The sequence below is a fragment of the Melozone crissalis genome, unplaced genomic scaffold (assembly GCF_028551555.1).
Source record: "Melozone crissalis strain CALT ecotype California unplaced genomic scaffold, PUWL_Pcris_2 ptg000006l_1, whole genome shotgun sequence".
Classification (NCBI taxonomy): domain Eukaryota; kingdom Metazoa; phylum Chordata; class Aves; order Passeriformes; family Passerellidae; genus Melozone; species Melozone crissalis.
The window spans coordinates 53486387-53507285 of NW_026535784.1; the positions used below are offsets into that span (position 1 = coordinate 53486387).

At 37.0% G+C, this 20899-nt stretch overlaps 1 protein-coding gene across 1 annotated transcript in view; it reads right to left on the reverse strand.

The window, feature by feature from the left end:
* The window catches only part of LRBA (LPS responsive beige-like anchor protein), a 368370-nt gene that overhangs the window by 121438 nt on the left and 226033 nt on the right, over positions 1-20899 (reverse strand). The window contains exon 40 of the mRNA XM_054293253.1: positions 652-769. Within this exon, the coding sequence (XP_054149228.1) occupies positions 652-769 (118 nt within the window). The remainder of the gene's footprint in view (positions 1-651; positions 770-20899) is intronic.

Below are 20899 nucleotides of genomic sequence, written 5' to 3' on the forward strand. Positions count from 1 at the left end.
TGAAACGTGTGAATGACACCTCTGAAACAGCAACCTAAAAATCTAAATAACAATCTAATTATGGAATCACCAGTGGCCATTTAGGACTTCAGAGAGTACAACAAGTATTTATGCATATGATTAAGATTCTGTTGGACAATACCATTACCAAAACAATGTTCTACATTTTAAATAAAGCATGAAGGCATAGCAGTCACTGGTCTAATCCAGTAGTGAAATTCTTTCCTTCCGTTGTTCTTGGTGTGTCTAACTAAGGACTATCAACCCTCCAAGGGGACACCAAAATCCTTCATGCATAACAGATCAGAGGTAGGACTGTCTTGAGCAGGAGTCCTCAGAGAATCCCAAATAAATATGTGGATATAAATGAAAGTGAGACATTGATAATGCACAGTTTTCATGGTTTATCATGAGGCATTGATAATGCACAGTTTTCATGGTTTATCATAATTTATCATTGAAAAGAGAATTGGAAGGAGAAACTAAATTACAAAAAAGTGCTAACTTAAATACTGATACATTTAATCCTAGCCCTTCCTCTATCTACACAAATCCATGCCAAAGCAGACATGGCTAAATATCCAAGGAGAATGCACATGTCCCCATATGCACACTTGTCATTTCTTTAAGCTCATTTTGCCATGTATGTACCTCTATTTGCCATGAATATCTCCAATGCTGTATTTTGCAAGAGGTAACGTCGGGAAAAGATAGATCGAATCTCTGAGAAGAGCCATTTTCCATGGAGTCCTTCTGTATATGCCAGAATCTAGGAGAAACAGACAGAAAGGATGTTTTAAATATGTTAGCTGGACAGGAATACTTTGCAAAAGAGAAACTCTTTGACCCACAAACATGGATTCTACCAATTACATGCAAAACCTGCAGCAAAATTAAAATATGCTCAAACTTCAAATCATGCTATGAATCTCTAATACATTGCTTGTACTCCTGAATTCAATTATTCATGCTAAATATTTTAAACATTTGCTTGCATTTTTTTCCTTTAAATACAACTGTCTACTTTTCATAACAGTTTCAGAGTTTCAAAAACATTATTAAATGTTCAGCATTTCAGCAAAGCATAAAACTGTATTCAGAAATGCATTTCTAGTAGCATTAGATGTATCTGCACTCCCTTCAGCATTGTAATAACAGGCCTGTAACAAAGAAGCAAGAAAAAAAATGTCTTTGAGGAAAAAGAATGTTCCTTAGGTTTATCGTTAAGGCAGCGTTCATTAATTCTGGAACTAGAAAGGTTGGCTGTGTAAGAGGTTAAGTATCATTTTGTCAGCTAAGGTTAAACACAAACCTGCAAATGAACTCAGCATAATCTCTCTGTGGAGTAAGCGGTTGTCAAAGTAACTTGTTACAATTCCTGTCATCCCATCTGACAGACACAGATGCTTAGTCTGCCTTCACAACTCAAACTAATTCCATTTTCAGTCCTCAGCCACTTTGTTTCTTTGTTGCTTCACTTTTTCCTTTCCATTTCAAAGCTTAATTACGTAAGTGTTAAAGGACAGAGAGACTGGACACTTCTCTACCTCAGATTAACAAACTATAGGAGAAGGAAAATCTGAGATTTGTCAGTTTTAGCAAACACAAAAGCACTTAATAGAAAACCATCACAGAAAAAGAGACTCATATGCAATCCTTGTTAACATCATTCTTACCGCAATTTCACTTGAGCAATAAATACATTGTGTACAAAAATGAAAAAGTGAAATTCAAGTCCTTAACATAACAAAGACTGTTAAATAAACCAATCATTTGTTTACAGGTTTTTAACAAAGGAGGATTTTGCCTTGCATGTAGCATATATTGACAAATAAAACCTGCATTTTTGTAGCAGAGAGAGCAGATGCACCATTATAAAAGCACTACACAATACAGCATAAAATATTGTACCAGTTTTGTGAATTAAAAGCAAACAAGACTGGCATACCAAAAGATGATATCACAGATCAGAACATAGAAAGGAAATCATCTTCACCTCAATACAAGTGCCACCTTCTCTACCAGCAAATACACACACACACACATAGAAAGAGAAGGAAAAAACTATGTCATTCTTCCAGTACAAAATTCTAGAAATGTGACGAAAGGACCAGAGATTGTCAATGGTTGCTAAACGTTTCTGGAACTGGGGAACTAACAAGACTTGGGCCACACTGACACTTCCATAGCACACCCATATCCCATCCACACAAATTGGCAGATTTGTACAATTCTGTGGTGCTACTCAGAACCACTGTGCTTGGTTTTTGTCATATGCATATAAATATCCTCTAAGAATACAACATCAAAAGAGGTAACAAAAGAGACAAAGTTGCAGGGCTCATGCACAGAAATCTCTTGGTACTTTTTCATTATATTCATCCAACTTATGATCCTGAAATTGGAGCTTCTAATTGCAATGTTTGATTTTTTGAGACAGATAGCAACATGGTAACCACTTTTCTGCCACAATTAAAACCCAATAGCCTGTTTGTACCCATTGGTCTGTCCATGGCAAATTCAAACATTTACTATGTGGATAGTGTGAGTAAAACCAGCACTGTAAATAATTATTCCTTTTATCCTGTGAAGTGAGCATTTTCTGTGAGACTGTGAACCCCACATGATGCCCAGAGCTTGCTGCCTGCAGCCTCCTTAAAACTGGAAGGAAAAGCACCAGCCTGAAAAGAGCAAAGGTGGCTTGCATTGTGTTCCTCGTAGAGCCGATGAAATAGGTGAAGTAACTGAATTCAGAGGGAGAGGATTTACAGCAGAAACTGGACCTGCACCCCAGAACCACCACAGCCACTGCTGTAAGCCCCTCTGAAGCACTCACTAACGAAACTGATCAGGAGACACAAGCAGCTGAGGCCGGGCTGAGCAGGGCCTCCATTCCGGCAGCCTCTGCCTGCTCTGCAGCCTCACTTCAAAGTCTCTGGAGTTCAATTAAAACTGGATTAGGTTGGAGCAGCCTTTCTGTGGGACCCTGTGCTCTGGAGCCGCGGGCACACTGACAGCACCCCAGCCAGGGCTCTGGCCCGCCAGTGAAGCAGCTGCCATGGCAACGCAGCGCGGCCCGCTCCTCACTGCCTCCACCTAGGGCGGGTGACAGGTCCAGGGGACAAACACATTTCTGCATGTCTATGGCTAAGTGTTCCTCATGAAAATCCAGCGCAGCCTTTCACTCCCTGGAAAATATTATTAGAAACTCCTAGTTGCAGAAGCTGGCTCGTTCTTCAAATAAAATTCAGCATTTTTATTCTGGCAAACAGAATTTATTTTTTTTATCACTTCTGACATCAGGACTACAACTTTCAAGAACTATTTTTGCATTTGCTTGTTTTCATCCATAAGCAACACAACACACAGCTCCACTTCAGAATTTAAGAACAGCTATCTTCTTCATACCATCATACAATATTTTAAGATTAAAACCACCTCATTTCTACCTTTGTCACCACCAGTTTTGGAACAAGTTGTGGAGCAGAGACTAATGAGAGTGTACATCTAATTTAATCTGTAGAAATAGTACTGCCTTCCCCATGTGAGAAAGTATTTACAGAATTTCAGTTGATTCAACACATCAATTTGAAGTTCAATCTACTGCACATTTCATTTGTTTCTAAAGATACAGCACCTTACAGGAGAAAAGACAATTTATACTGTTTACCATTTCATTTAAAAATACATGAACAAATGAGGCAACTATAAAGTTCTACAGTTTCAAAAATCTCATCAGACTGCTCTGTAATTAGACTTTGACAACACCAGATGAACAGGTATCATGACAACATTACTAAAAATACAAAATTACTTTCCCCTTTGAATGAAGTCCCTTTTTTCACTTCAAGTATTAGAAATGAAGGTCTAAACCTGTACTCAGTCTCTGTACTCATGGTGATGGCCCCAACACTGCACAGCTGTCAGAAACTCCCTAAGAAATTAGTGAGTAAAGAGCAGCCAGATTCAAATTCTACTTGGAGGAGACTCTGAAATCAGAGTAGCATGAAAACTCAGGTAGCACAGTGCTGACCACAAATTAAGATCATACATAAATAAGTGCTCACAATTTACAGTGATGTATCTGCTAATTTCCCAATAAAAAAAGCTCATTTACTTGGAAGCTATTCTGTGATTTTTCAGTTTTTAATACAAATGCCCCATTCCATTCTACCTTTTCTTCAAACCCCTCCTGAATGTTTATCATAAACAATGTCTGTTGTAAAAGACTTCAAGCAATAGTTAAAAAACCACCCCAATCACTGCAGCTGCCTCCTGATCTAGAAAATATTTTACTGAAGACTAAATGAACATTTTGTTTTATCTGTTAAGCAAGCCAATCAGCTATCGTATATTTTATTTTATTTTAGAGAAAAGTACTATTGATCTTGAAAATGTGAATAGGCTAGAAGTAATTAAGTCTGCAAATGGGTTATAGAACTGAAACAGTAATTGAATAATTATATTACTTTAATATGCCAGCCAACTTAACTGCCATGAGTAAAATAAAAGCTAAATAGCTTATTTAAAAAGTTGATGCACATTTGTCTAATTTTAAATAAGTTCTAATGCAAGACAAAGAAAAAAACCCAACAAAGCACCAAATAAAAATATAGAGCATTTAACCTACATTCTAATTTGATTACAGTTGAGAGAAAATTTACAAATACATTCTAGCAACATTCTAGGTCATTTGGAGTTATTTGTAGTCAGGAAGGCAAAATTACAGCACTCAGAGGCTCCAAAATCTGACACTCAGTTCACAAGAAACCTGGATTTCTACCTTAACCTCAGCCGTGCATCTGAGGACCCTAGGATTCTACTGTCCAGGTATTATTTAATTCCTGGCTGCAGGATTCACACTGAAAGAGTCTGACTCTGCTCTTTGTTTAAATACATCTGAATTCACAGGGAATTAGATCAGACTATTAACAATCTTAAACATCAACATGCTCTTCAATAAATCAGAGTTGTTCATTGGTTTCTTTTAGATTTCTCAAAGAAACAGCATATAAGATGTTTGCTTTAAATCTCAGATATTTACAAAATCAGCCACTGAAATCCACAAGCAGTGAGCAGCAGCCAGTCCCCCTGTGAGCATGCACAGTCTGTTACACCAATCCTGTTCAGCATTTTCATGGGTGACAAACTCAATTAAACATATTCATTACTTTAATGTTCCACTAGACAGTTTTAGCCGGCATAAAAAAATAAAATAAATAAATAAATACTCAGTGACCTTTGTATTGATCAGAGCAAAATGGCTTATGCCTGGGTGTGGGTGGTGAAGGGACTGGGGAGGGGGGTGGTAAAGGACTCTTATGTTTTCTCTTCCAATTACTGAAGGAGATGATAAAACCACAGCAAATGATGTATCAGCTCATTTTATCTTATCGCTTTGGGGCTAGGTGACAATGAAGTTCATATTTCACTGGTTCCCATTGAAGATTGTGAAAATTACTTGCCCTTATGACCTGAAATTTCACTGGAAGACAGAAATTTCTCTTCTGCAAAGTAATGCAATTTTTCAGATGTCAACCTTTAGCCCAGCTTTAAAAATTAATTTCATTTATATTAACCAATGATATTGATATTTTCACAGAATGCTCTTTGATACATGAACCACCGACTAGCAAATTGATGTGCTCGAGAAGGACAGAATTATTTTATCTGAAGCTGCTGGGGACAGACAGATTTACCACAAACTGAAATTCCCATTTCACATTATGCTGTTTATATTAGCCTAAAATACCTTAAGGCCTCAGGACCTGTAAATAGTTTAATCTTTTGTTAGGATTTAGTTCTGCTTCTAGATCCATTCAGTTTTGAAATAATTTCTCTCTACACAATAAAAAAAGAAACACCATGTGCTTGGAAATAAGAGGAATAATAAGAATAAAGTCTAACTGTCGCAGACCACAGCTCAGTACATATATGATAGCATGAAAAATACTTCCCAGATTATTAAAACAAAGGAATGCACAACTATATATTCTCCCTTTATCCTGCCACTTAAGCTGTACTTCAGTGTGAAAAAATCTGTGTGCAATCCAAATTTTCTTAAAGTGATCTTCTACTAACTTTCTTCCTGATTATCCCAATCTAACTTGGAAATAAAATTACTGAGAGAGCCCGTATTTCAGAACTTTTCTGATTTGACTACGTGGTTCTAAACAGCTCACATATATCTGCAAACAATGTTAGCAAATTTAGTACCAACTCTCTTGCTTCCTTCAACTGGGTCTCATAAACAATTTTTTGTCCCTCTTGATTAACCCTGCTGGGTTTTAGAGAGCAGGGGTTCATTACCACTATCAGAAAACATTTAATTAACCCAAAGAACAGGAATTTCTGATTGTTAAAGACAATTATGCAGCCTCAGGTAGTGGAAGTTTAAAAAGAAGAAAATTAATACAGGTTAGGGTGACTGTCCAAGCCCTGCAAGGTTAAGGACATGAAGTTATTACTTTCTTTGCAAAATACAACAGCAAGGAGCCAGAATTGCAAGAATTCACAGATTCCTGTAGGAGTTGACTGATATCTTGATTTAGTTACCTTCTGATTTAAGAGCTAGCTGGATCTGCTCCTCAAGAGGTAGATACAAAAGGCTCATACAGATGTTTACATCACCTGGAGATGAGCAACATTTTTCCTCTCCCAGGGTTACCTGTTTATGCTATTTGCTACAGCACTGATGTTCATACATACACAGACTTCATATACCTGGTATGTAAAATGATACAGACAACAAATCATAACCAAGAATCTTTCCATCATTTAGAAATAACTCAACCTAGTCTTTTTGGACTGCATTAAATCATGCAACTTCAGGATTTCATGTGTCAATGAATTCCATCAGTTAAACAGACACAGTGCAAATACTAAAAAAGCTTGTTTTGATTTCATTTTTTATCATTTTTTATACATTGAAAAAATGACATTACCTGCAAAAGCTCAAGAAGAGAGCTTAAGCATCAGTGAGCAGAATTCCATGAAGTGACTTCTCACTGTGTAGAAGCTGTCAAAAGAAGCTGATGATATTAAATAGTGGAATATTCATCAAAAATGCTGAAATTAAGTATTACCAGTATTAAGACTTTGTAGTAATGAATGGTGCAGTGGTGCATTCCATGATCATTAGCCTGTGTGAGACAGAATTTTGAAAAACTAGCTGGGAAAATCCCTCTGCCATCATTTTATCTCTCCAGCTGAGAAGCAGGTGTCCAAATGGCTTCAAAAAGCCCTTCACAGCTCTCCTATTTTGATGCATAACTTTGCATCACCACAACTGTTGCTGCCTTGTTAGTTAGCTCACCTTCAAGTTTATAAATGTAGAAAACTAAAACACAAAGAACAGGAAGCTTTAGATGTTCCAAATTGTCACTTTGCAAAAAATAATCAATTAATTTGTCTTTCCATCTCCTTGTGAGCTAACAAAAAAAGGAAATACAAATTCAGATTGAATTCATTATGGAAATGTTATATTGTTGGAAATAAGGTTATAAAATAAGAAATGTTTAAATCTTAACCTCAAAAGCTTTTAGTACAATCCCCCGAATCTTGCATTCCCAATAAGGAAAAAAAAAAAAAGAAGAAAAAAAATGATGTTTTTGAGGTGATAAGTATGACCATGATCCATATTTTGAAAATACAAATTGTACAGAAAGTTTCCTAGTAGAAGTAAGACAACACAGAACTAGTGGCTCAAAACCATGTGATGATGTTGTAACACTACTGCAATTAAAAAAAGGATTTTAAAACAAGCCCTAAAAAGCTTTCCCTTGTTGAAAGATGGAAGTGCCAGAAAGGAATCAAGCGGAGATTTATGGGTTTTTTTAATATAATGACAAAAAAAGGTTGTAGATTTGGGTTTTTCTTATGTTTTAAGTTCTTTGAAGTTTAAAGTCTGGTTGGTCCCTCTTCTTTTATAAAATTCCTAGTGCAGAAAAGTCCTGGAGGATAGTCTTTATCAGACTATTGGTGGATCTTTAACAAGTACAGAGTCTGAAAATTAGGAAAATTGCCAGACTCACAGCAGTTTGAATCCACAGCAGTATTACTGACTATGTATGGTGAAATGTAAGAAAAAGGAGCAAGCATCTCCAAGGCAGAGCACAGAAAACAATGCAGGAGCCATCTTTGTTTTGCTGTCTCTTAAAGATATTTAGACATTGAATTTATTTTTTTTTAATCATAGAATATCCTGAGTTGGAGGAGACCCACAAGAACCATTGAAGTCCAATTCCCAGCCCTGCACAGGACATGCCCAAGAGCCACACCCTGTGCCCAGGAGTGTTGTCCAAACACTTCTTGAGTTCTGCCAGACTGGTACTGTGATCACTGGCCTGGGGAACCTCTGTTTTAGAAAAATAAGGCTCATGTTTGCTATGAATGTCTCTTCAAATCTGTATTTGGAACAGCAAATGAGAATAGCCATGTCAGATTTCCACTGGTGCCCTGCACCTGCCTATTTCAGCACTTTCAGGATATGACTTCTCCCATGGGCTGCTTCTCCATGTATCCAGCAAAGGTCTCTCCAGTCAGAACACGTGCAAGTGGAAGCAGCAACTACAACCAAGAAGGAACCACTACACCTGCAACACTGGCAGCTGTCCAGTGTCTGCTGCTTCCATCTAATCTTGCAGGAGAGGAGGAGCAGAAAGCAAATGGGCAATGAAAAAATAAGTTTCAATGCCAAAAAATGATTTTTTTTTTAAATCAGTGACCTGTGAGCTGACCTTCATATCCCTTCATCAGAAACAAAACAAAAACAAAAACTCCCCCACACATCTGGCAGGAAGCTGGAATACCAATCATCAAGAAACACTGCATCTGATCAGCTCATTAATGGGAAGCAAGCCCATACACAGAAGAACAGATGTGCCTCTTGAAGGCAAGGAGAAAAGTCAGACTCCAGAGCTGCCAAGCCAGTCGTTCACATTAGAACATTCTGCACTGTGTTTTGTGAGAGATGTGGCACACAAGGTGCCCCTTGCAAAGGAGTGTGGATACAAAAATGGCTCAATGCCACCTTTGTGCTGCAGAGACTCTCAAGAGCTGCAGGAACCAAATCCCCTTCAAATAAATTGGGGCAGCTGCAGGGGCTGATGTACCTTTGCCTCATTTGGGATGCCCAGGACTGTATACAATACTGAACACATTTTCCCTCTTGCCCTCAGAATCTGGGAAAGAAGATAGCACAGAACTGCTATAAAACCCTTCACTGCCCAAGCCCTTCTCCACTCACTGCAAGTTCATTTACTGTAAACCAAAGCTAAATGACAACAAAATTGGAGAAATGTTCTTAGTTATCAAAGGACATGTCTCCTATCTGCTCCTTTTTATAACAAAGTCCCACATGAGTATACTTCATATTTTGTCTCTGTATTCTTAAATTTGTCTTCTATTCCTGTAAAAGTAGATTAATTTCTCAGAAGAAAGAATTGACTGAAATCCATCACTGACCAAGGTTTTGTTATGGCCTGTGACTGCAAGGGAAAACCCCATAAGATCACCCATAGAAAAAATGTGTCCAATTAAAACTTACCCCATGTTGTTAAAAGAAAAAAAAGCAGCCATGTGAAGAGGAGGTTTTATGCAATAACTGCTGAAATTCATCTTAGTACATGCTAAACTAATGTAAAATAAATTCAGTTTTAATGCATTCCTACAAGAAAAGATCCTTTCCTAAGATTAAGCAAGCCAGGGGCACAACTAATGTGAGGTCTACAACCATATCTAAGATTCTGGGGTAACAGAACAAGAACATAACCCTTATTTCAGCTTAAAAATGCAACAGAAAATTAAACTGCATTTCTAGTCCAAATGATTGATAAGAAAGGCTTGAAAATGTGATTCAAGTGTAACAGATACACAGACAGCAGTCTGGGGATAGCTGAACAATTGATCCAACAACATGATTTGCCTTGCCATTCCCCCTGGGGTATTAAATCTAAAACTTGCTACTCCTGAGGGCCCAATAAAAAATAAGTCTATCAAAGAATTCTGCAGATGACAGGAGGAGAGAGGGCAGTAAGTCTATGTGAAAATATTAGCTCTTGTGAAGAATTTTAATCTGGGCTATGTTATGCATTTATCTTTCAAACTCATGATGCTGTTTTGCAAAACTGAAAGTTTTCTGAAGAGGCAGAAAAAGTCAAGTCTAATGTGGGAGTATTGACAAAGCCCCAGTTTCCAGCCAGTACCTAACAGTGTTTCATAAATGCTGAAGCCAAGAGGGAAAAGTATTTTCAACTGCTTCTCTTTAGAAAATCCTAACCCCATAGCAATATCCTATCCATCCTGACCAAAGTGCTGCCAAGTTCCTTGCAAAAATAGAGCAATTTATCCTGCTCGTGCATGTTTCATTTACAAATCTAAATTAAGGCAGCCTTTTAATAGGCAACTTTTATCAAATAAATTTACCACATTTGAAACAATGTGGGAGCCCTTCTCAAATCTTTTTTCAAGTAGGGAAAAGACCATAACTGGATAGCAGCTCCCCTCCTAGTCAAGTCCACATTTTGAAAAAGGTGTAGGTTTTTTTAAAAGGAGCAGAAAACTAAAGGCATTAGAAAATTTGATTTTCCAGTGGTGTTTGCAGCTCTTAAGTGATTTTTGGTGTGGAACTTAATGTTCTTCCTTTCTTTAAAAATAAATAAATAAAAATGTAATTTAAGGCAGTAAATATACCTTTAGGGTTTTCTCTAGCTGAAGTACTTACAAGTAAAACACCTGTAATCAATTTTTCCCATAATGCATTAACATTATAGATATTCAAGTGGGTAACAATTTTAAGATATGTGTTAGAGAAAAGAAGATTTGAGATCTGAAGTATAAAATATCTCACCTACAAAGAGGAACACATTTACAGCTAGAAACTTTAGTAGATTTATCACTACAAGATAATCAATTTTCTATTTGAGGAGTTGGAAGTTGAAATCTTGTAGAGTTTCATGTTTGAGAACTTATTACAGGGCAAGGAAAGCATTTCTCACTCTTCCTTGAACACATGAAAACCAGTGACTGAAATGCTGAAATGACTTGGATGCAAAACTTGGGGCAGCAGTACAGACTAAAAATAACTCATCCAGACACATCTAGGAGTGCTCCACCAGTGAAGAACTGATAAACTGATCAATAAAACATCCTTCTTGCCTGACAAAACATCCTTCCTTGCTCAACCCCCTTTAATAACCATATAGGGGATTTTAATAGGAATTTTAAATTTAACAAAAGACTTAACAACTTTAATTTGCTACATTAATTGTTGAAGCTTCAAACATACAGTAGTAATTAAACCCGCCAAGAAACAACAGAAATTGGCAAGTATCTGCTTCTTAGCATTGCACCCAAACAAAATGTCGGTGTTGATAAAATCCACTTTTAAAATCCTTGCAAATCTTAAGTACTGTCATCTCATCACCCCGTTGGAGTTTGATTGATTACGCCTTTTCCTTATGTTCATTAATCTCATCACCTTATCTTTTACACCACTTCATTTTAGCAGAAAGGCAATAATAAAACCCTCATCCATTATCCTTTTACACATCTAGTCAAGCGGAAATGGTTAATAACATGCTACAAATTGAACTTCAATCACCTCATTTTCTCCTTTGTCGAATGCACATTAAAGTATATTCCAAAAGTGCAATTTGTTTTACAGGGGAATTTGTATTATATTGCTACAGACAACTAAAATTAAGTGTTTCTCAGTTTGGTTATTAAATATATCCAACTGTCCTTTTATCTCTGATACTAAAACATTAACTCATTTTATTAGGGTGTAATAATACAAGAGCCTTATCTCCCAGAACACAGGGACATCTAGTCTGCCTAACAGTAAGTGTTATACAATGGGTCATTTATCTTTTTCTTTTTTTAAAAATATGCTTCTGATAGTTTATGAATTGGTATATTATTGCAGATGAAATGGCTCTCCATTTAAGAAAAGTTAATTTGTTTACATGCAGGCTTATCTTCAAATGCAAGCCCTATTAGAGAAACGGTCTGTAACTGTCAGAGCAAGTGAAGGAGGAAAAGAGGTGGATGTAGAAAAATTTAGAGCCCAGTAATTCAACTCTGATCACCAGCCTCCTGTTTGAATATTAGCTCTGTTCCATATGCAATTTGCAAATATTCTGTGATATGATTCCACAGAATTGAAACAGAAGTCAAAGAACTTGTTTCTGTAAACTCTCTCCATCATTCCAAATACAGGCATATATTGGTAAACTAAAATAAATGACATTTCTAAAAGAGCCCATCTAGTATAAAGAAGTTCCCAAATATGATGTGTTTGGTGCTGTTTTCTCCCAAAAAATATAAAAGAGTGGGTGAAATTATAGCTCTATTTAATTCAGTGACAGTAATCTCTTTTACAGAAAGGATGCAAGATCTCCTGCACTTTGTTCACCTTCTCAATGAAACAAGACTGGTCTGACTGACTCAGTAAAACTGCATATCCAAATAAACAAATACAACCACAAACATTGTGCAATTGTTACAATGACAGGGTATTTTCCCATGCTTGATCTCATTTCAATTCTACAGAAATTTGTTATTAACTTAGTATAACCTTACAAGAAGCCAAAGAACATCATCAACCCTAACTTCAGGACAAGAAGATTGAACAGGGGAAACAGTATTTATTTACTATCAAAAAGCTTTCAATAGTTAGTTTTAGAGTGTATAAATAAATGCACACATTTTAATGATTATTAAAAATGAAGCAACGACTACACCTTAGTCTAAAGTAAAGCTCTAGTTAACTTACAGTAAATTGAAAAAAACACTTTCACAGTTCCCTCAATGGCCTACCTTTTTTCCCAACTCTCCTGTCCATTAAAAATTTGCCTTATTCCCCAAACAATTCCAACACTATTTCCCCTCTCCTGCTCTAGCACCTTCCATTCAAGCTGCAGTTTCCCAAGGATTTTTGCAGGTGACTGCCCTGCAAACGTTGCACCTCATCGATCCCCAGTCACTTCCTGCTGCTTCCCCAATCCCTCCTTTCTCCAAGGACTATGTTTGAGGGTAAAGCTGGAGTTCAACAGATATTCAGATATTCTCCCTAGGGCAGAGAGAAGGACAATAATGCAGGGGGGAAGGAGATGGAATGGTTCTACTCTGACTGACTACCATAGATAGTTGCTAGCTTCATTGAAATTTTGCAAGTTTCTTCTTTCATCTTTGAAAGCATTTTGGGTTTTATTTTCTTGTAGTTTGGCCAACATGTAGCCAACTGCTGCTTCTGGTCCTGCACTTAGAGAGAAAGATTTCTGGGCAGTGTTTGCAAACTGTGGTTCTCCAATACTGCCACAGCCCAGGGGGAGGCTTGTTTTGTACCCCAGCAGTACAAAAAGCATTCTGCTTCACCACAGCACAGGGAATCTCCACACCACTTTGTGCTGCACATTCAGCCCTAGAATTGCAAACACAATTCTCACCAAAAATAAATTTTTTGGCTGCTCAAGAACTCAGGCTTCTTTATCTTCACAACATTTTAAATACTCTACTGTTTCTTGACCTATCCCAAACTGAATTTGATCTCGATTCAAAATTACACAGATGAGTTAATATGCTTGCCATCCACTCAAATTCACAGTCACTGAATTCAAACAAAACATTTTTTATTTGTTAAACCCTGCATGCTTAAATTTTCTTTTCCAGTTTCACATATGACCACCAAAATAGTGGCTGGCATCCAAAACTGCACACAGTCAGAACCTTAACATATTAGAGGCATATCAACATATCAAACTGTAAAAAGACAAATTTCTAAACAGTGAATTCACAGAATTTGATCTAAATTATTGACTGATTTCTTTTTTCTATTTTGATCATTTTTCTGAAACCTATCCTTCAGAAAAGTGCTTTAAGTATCCCTGCTTAACAACATCTCCCTCTTCTGAATGTGTTAACTGAGGATGTTTTCTACTTGTTTCCCTTTTGTTATTTAATTTATATTAAGCCAGATGTTTGAGTGAGCTGTTTAGGTTCTTATGAGAAAGTCTAGCACCCAAGTGAAATAAATAGGGAATTGGAGCAGGCTATAGACCTACAAAGCTCCTAAACTGCTGTCTGCAGTTGACTGACAGAGCTGCAAGTTTACACAATGTAAGTTCAACCCTTCAGCTGACGCCGCACTTCTGCAAAATGTAAATTACTGTTGCTGTAGTGCTCGAATGCAGCAGCTTATTGCAGAAACAAATGAACTACTGAATGCTAACAAAGTCAAGGAGAGTCTTGATTCCAGTCTCTAACCACCATTCCTGTACCACATAACATGTCACCATCCATAAGTAAATGAGTTAATCAAATTAATGAGGATTCAGACAAATCGGCTGCCTAATGAGCACTCAAACTGATGTGGCAAGGGTTATGCTCCAGTGCTGACAAAATCAGTTTGATGAAACTGTGACAAAAGCAGCAAAGCACTGTTCCTTCAGCACGTTTTCCTGCATCTTATTAACATGAAATTATAATTGCTATTTGCAAACTGTATAGGGAGACCATTTATTGCAGAAGTCATGTAAACATATGCTTTATCTACTCCTCTCTCCAGCAAACCTGTGTATATTGTTGGAATTCAGGATAGTAATTATTCAGTTCTTTTTGAAAACAGCAATCTGATAGAGTTGTTTAAAGTAATTTAGATGGAATATGCCAAGAGAATTTCCAGAGACACTACATAGTATGATTTTACATTTTATGAACATGACATTTGGCAATAAATATAAAATAAAACAAACAAAGTAAATCAAAACATTATGCAGCTTTGCAAACAGTTCAGAAAATTAACACTAGAATCTCTTGAAAAGCAGATTAAAAAGATCTGGCTCCAATATATAGATGAATGATAATGCTTGTATGATGATTCCCAAACTCCATAATGCTAAGAAGCAACAAACACAGACAGGCCAAAGAAAGAAATTAACCTAACTAATATTTTAATTACTTTATCAAAATCCTTTAATCAGGACTCCTGTAAGACTTTTCTAACAGTACTAACTGGTTATGTCTAGGCTTAAACTGCAGAGCCAAGGACTGGAACACTAGACCTGAAAATACTTAAAAATGAAAAATCTGAAAGTAAAAAAAATAAGGCATAATTTTTAAAAAGTAAAAATTAACTCTTACTTTCCAAGATTTATCTGTCCAGAACATTTTCTCCAGAGGAGAAAAAAACATCTCTGCACCATGTTGCTTAAATGCAAGACATACAATGACATAAAAGAAACATTTTTACACCTAATAGGCATAATTAAAGCAGATTTTAAATAGCACTGGTGCACCTGCAGCCATAGGGATCATATAGCCCTTCACTTCTTCTCTAAGATTACAGGAATGAAGTCCTGGATGCTATCACAGACTCAGTAAAAATTCAATATTTACACACTAATGCCTTTCCTTTCTCAAGGGGGAAGCCTCATACAGGTAATATCTGATCATTATCCCGTGAGCACTACAAGAAACGGGTTGGGAATGGTGGAAAACTCAACTTTTATCCAGGAACAGGGGACGGAGCAGCTTTAACATTTCAGCACTAAGTTAGAAGAAACAACTGACTTCTACATAAGGACATGACTTGAGATATCAATGAGCTTTTATTCTCTGGAGTAGGAATCCTTGGCTTTAGGATCTGTGTTTGAAAAGCAATCCAGAGACAATATATAAATGATGCTGTATCCAACATACACAGAAGGATGTCAAACTGCCAAAAGAGTAATTAGGATCATTCCCAAAACAACAAATATATATGTGCACTTTTTACAAAACCCACAAAAATATTACATTAAAACAGCAGTAGAAATCAGTGGCAGTTGACAATAATACCCTATATATATATATATATATATATATCTTACTCTATTTTAACACCAGACATTTTCTCCCCAAAGGACACTGTTCATGATAACAAGATTATTTATCTCTGAAAGGGCTGAACTCTCCACTTCTGTGATTCTTGTCACAACACACTCCATTTAAGTTTCCAACTGATTTACAGGATCTCAGTAAAAATCCCAATCCAGCAGTTACCATTTGCCTAGGGGTGGAGTTTATGGCTATGGCTCCACAGCAGGTGGCAGCCACGAGAATGGCTGAACCCTGTGGTCCGGCTGCCTTCTTGCTCCTGCCAGTAATGCTCCTATGGGCACAGAGGCAGTTGGCTCAGGGGATCACCCTTGCAAAAATCCATGCAAGAAAAGGTCATTTCCTGTTAGGTCAGTTCCTTACCTTGACTCCTCAGGAAAATCTCAGAATGCCTTGGGTTGGAAAGCACCTTTATAGACATGGCAGTCAGTGCCATGATCTAGTTGACAACATGGTGATCAGTCAAAGGTTGGATTTGGTGATCTTGGAGGTTCCTTCCAACCTAAAATATTCTGTCATTCTGTGATTAAAGATCACCTGCATCTAACTCCACTGTTGGCAAGGATGCCACACACTAGATCAGTTTGCTCAGGGCCCCATCCAGCCTTGCCTTGAACACCTTTAAGGATGGGCATCCACAACTTTTCTGGGCAACCTATTGAAGTGCCTCTATCCCCTGAGAAAAGAATTTTTTTTCTAGCATCTAATCTATAGCTTTCCTCTTATCATTTTAAATTGATCCTCATTCTCTCATTCTCCCTCCTTTTTCAAGCCCTGCCTAGGTGCAGGAAGGCTGATCTAAAGTGTCCCTGGAACATTCTCTTCTCCAGGCCCAAATCTCAGCCTGTTTTCTTCCATCTCTCTGATCACTGTCACAGCCCTCCTCTGGACCTGCTCCCAAAGATTCACATCCTTCCTGTGCTGAGGACTCTAGACCTGGACACTGCTTCAGGTGAGGTCTCACAAGGGCAAAACAGACAGAGAGAATCACCTCCCTCAACCTGCTGGTCACAAATTTTTCAATGCAGCCCAGGATGTTGGAAAAAAGGATTAAACAGCCCCAAATCAATTCTTTGTGCCAGATCCCACTGGCATTAATGGGGTGGTGGAACCCTCCTCTCAGTTTCAGGAGCCACTGTGTGCTCTTGTGCCTCTGAAAATACCTTGTCATTGCCACTGCACAGGTGTTTTCCAGCACAGTTGCTCTTTGCCAGCTATAGGAATACACTGCAGAAGAAACAACTCAGCCAGTTAGTTCTGCTTCATAATAATTTCCAAGAATCATCCAACTGCAAAGATTATACCTTTCTGGGATAAAAACACCCCAAATAAGACAAATTATAACATAATAAAACGTGTACTCCAATATAGCTGTGTTCTTTAGTGACAAAAAAGAATGTAAATGGCAAATCCAAGTGCCTCTGCAATGTCTTCCATAAAATGCTTACATCTACAGAAGTAGGTAACTTCTCTCATACTAGAAGCAGAGAACATCCGTGATTTCATTTTAAGACATTCTTAGGTCCAAAGCGTAATTTTTAACAACAAATTTCATGTCATTTTTCTACCTTCAGAAAGAGATATGACTGTAATTTGCTGAAAAGTTAAATTACAAATATTGCCAAAATCCTAGTTATTCAAATATTTTGATTACACATCCCAGTAGACAGATTTTGTGAAGACAGTTAACTCTAGTGATGCTTCAACATACTTAACTATTAGAGAAAAAGCTCAAAATAAAAAAGAGAGATGTTTTACATGTGATGCTTGGAAAAAAATTTTTGTCTTGTGACAAAACCAATTGAGACTGTTGGCCTAATTGCACAATATTAAAAGGAAATATTCAAAACCAAAAGCACCAAAATCAAGCAAATGCTTAATTAAAAAAAGTTACCTTCCTTCTCCTTAAAGGATATACTCTTAATGATGTGGGTTTACTTCTCCCAATTAAGGGCTCTCAGTGAAAGATCTGTGAAGGCTCCTGCTTTATATACAATTAACAATCAAACTGTAACACAAATTACATGTCAGCCTTATCAGAGTTTACACATTGAACTCCTGTATCTGTTGCCAGCAGGCAGCCCTCCCTATCTGGGGAATAACACCATGAATTGGTTCAGTGTCTCAGCACAAAATCCCACCCCAAAAGGTGCTTTGCCATCCCTTCTGTGTCAGAAGCACATGGAGCTCCATCACACCATTTACTCCATGCAGCCTCTGAGCAGGTTTGTGCTCACTGCCCTGAAGGCCAGGCCCGTGTGCCTTTTCTAGGGACTCATCTCAGAGCAAACTTCCATGCTGTACCATCCCTACAAAGATGTCACCTAACACCTCTTTCCCATCTCTCCCTGTATTTAAAGATAATAATACATTATTCTCAGCAAAATACTCAGTTGCAGATCTGCTTTAGCTATTCAAGGCTATCTTAATCACATTAGCTAATTACATTCTTCAAAAATTGCTCTCCAACACGCTAAAGCTTATTCCCTCTTGTGACTGGAGCAAAATTAAAACAAGTATTGAAATGATGGTTGGTTATGAGGTAACACAACAAGATCACTGCTCTCAAAGTTCACTTCAGGGTTAGGGGCATATCTAACATATCATTCAAAGAAGTGGATTTAAATTAAAGTAATTAGATATCTCTAACAAAGTAATGGAAAAAGAAAATCCTAAGTTATGCTATGCAATGCTCAGAACTTAATGTTTTTACTTTTAGAGCTATGATCTTGCATTTAAAGAAGCATTCAAGAACAATGTTCTTTTCCTTATTCCTCCCACCCCTGGAATGCTATTTATTTTCTCCTCTGTTTTTCATATTTACACTTTTTTTTTACTTTATATTTGAGTGTATTACATTCCTCTTGTCAAAATAGTTACAGTGACAAAATCACATTTAGTATTAAAGCATTAAAAATTAATTACTTGATTTTCTCATTTGCTCTAATTTTTGAAGTATAAGCACAGCCAGCCTCTTTTTCAAGATGAAGAATTTGAATGCAATACTATATTCTGCAAATCTTCCTTAATCTTTAATGTATTTTGAGTAAGATATGTGACTATCCTTGGGTTTTTGTTTGCCTTCTAAGAGGAGGATAAATAAAGAGTCCTTAGCATTTTACTACATATTTTATAAATGTCCTTGCATTTCGCACATATTCACATAAAATATATTCCTAGGTTTCTCTCTGTAGAAACACACACTAATGAACATATAAGTTATATATTATCTTATGATATACTAATTCACAAACACTTCAAATTTAAATTGAGGTACTCATCTGACCAATTTTCATGAATATTCAATCAACTGGAGCCTCTATGTTGCTTTTAGCTTCTTTATGTATAACAAACAGTATTCAAATGGTGAACAATCGCAATGTTTAGTATCATATTTAAAACCACCATTCAAACCTTTTCTTAATGCTATTATCAGTTTTTCTTTTGCAACAATTTTGTGTATAAAAATAAAAGCACTGGATTTTTATTGGTGCTGCCCTCTTTGTTTTGTTCCACTCTGCAAAGCCCTTTTGGGACACTAAGCCAGCATTTACCATAATACGGATTAAACTCTCTTTGTCCCATTGCACAGTGTTTGTTAGCAGGTTAGTCTTTTTACATTCTTCACAGCCTGCCTGCAGCTTACCCTTTAGGCCTCACAAAATACTTCTGTGGATTTACAAAAATGCCAGAGTGGTCTTGGGGTTAATTGGAAGAAAAGTGAAGCCTTTAACGCATTGACTCATTAAACATTTAGCCCACTACAATCCACTATGGTAGGCAAAGAAAAAGGCTCTGTAGAGACCTTGGCAATAATAAGGTAGCAAAGTAGCTGAAAATAATGACTACTCGTTGTTCTACAAAATGGAAAAGGCTTAATTTATCCACCCCCCCACTTTCCAAAAAAGAGGGAAAAAAGGGAGAAAGGTTTGATGGCACAAAGCGGCATTCCTTGTTCAACCACCTAACTTCGTTTTCTGGAAAAACAGTGTGGTCTTACCAGTTTGCTGACCACTGGCACTGCTTAATGTGGTTAGAGAATCCTTTCAGAGGCATGCAAAGATACAATTCAAAGTGGAATTTTGAGGCATTTGCAACTTGAATCTACAGTAAAAACATTTGTTTGGGAACTAACCTGTAAGGTGAGATGACACTCAAGGCACTGAATAGGAAACACAGCTTTTATGTCCAGACTATTTTTTTAATTGCTTATTACCCATCAAACAACATTTTAATACTGTATTTTCTGGCTTGCATAACATTTTTGAGGTTTTTTTTTAAACTTGACTATTTCACTCAAAAAACATCTCAAGGAAGTTTGTTATATGCCACAGGGATACTTCAATGGCAGTTCTCTTAAAAACCTAATTGAAATGTGTTGTACAAACTTTGATACTTAACTACTTCCATAATACAACAGATTAACTTTGCCATCAACTCCTTGCTTTCCTGCATTTCTCCTCAGCTCCCCCCGAAAGAAAATACTACAAAAGTCTCCTACTCTGGAGACTTAAAGTAAAGGATTAGGTGGCATTTGTGCAAGATGCAGATAACAAAAGCAAGAGTGAAGAAAATTGAAGAGACAGGCAAACTCCAGCAACAAAATGGTTAAAGAATCTGAATCATTGTTCTACGCATTTTGAGAGTCTGCTATATTGTGAACAGCGCAAACATCAGACAAGTTAAGATTACTGACCATTATCTCCTTAATTTTCTCCGCTTTCCTTCACATTCCCTCTTGCTATCAACGCACTATTTTTCCAAAGCTGCACTTCTACTAAGAAGTAAACTTTCCCTAATCCGTCTATTATTGAGCCTTTAATTGGATTGGAAGCAGGGTGGTGTATAAAATAGCCCCTATTCACTCAAAAGGACTGTAGTTTTAGGGACTTAAAGGAGAAAGGTATTGTGAAAGAAAATCCACAGGGAATCAAGGATTAAAAGGTGGCTCTACTGAACTCATCAGCTCCACGACACATAATGAATTGTTTCCTTAAACAGGTAACTTTCTAAATAAATACAC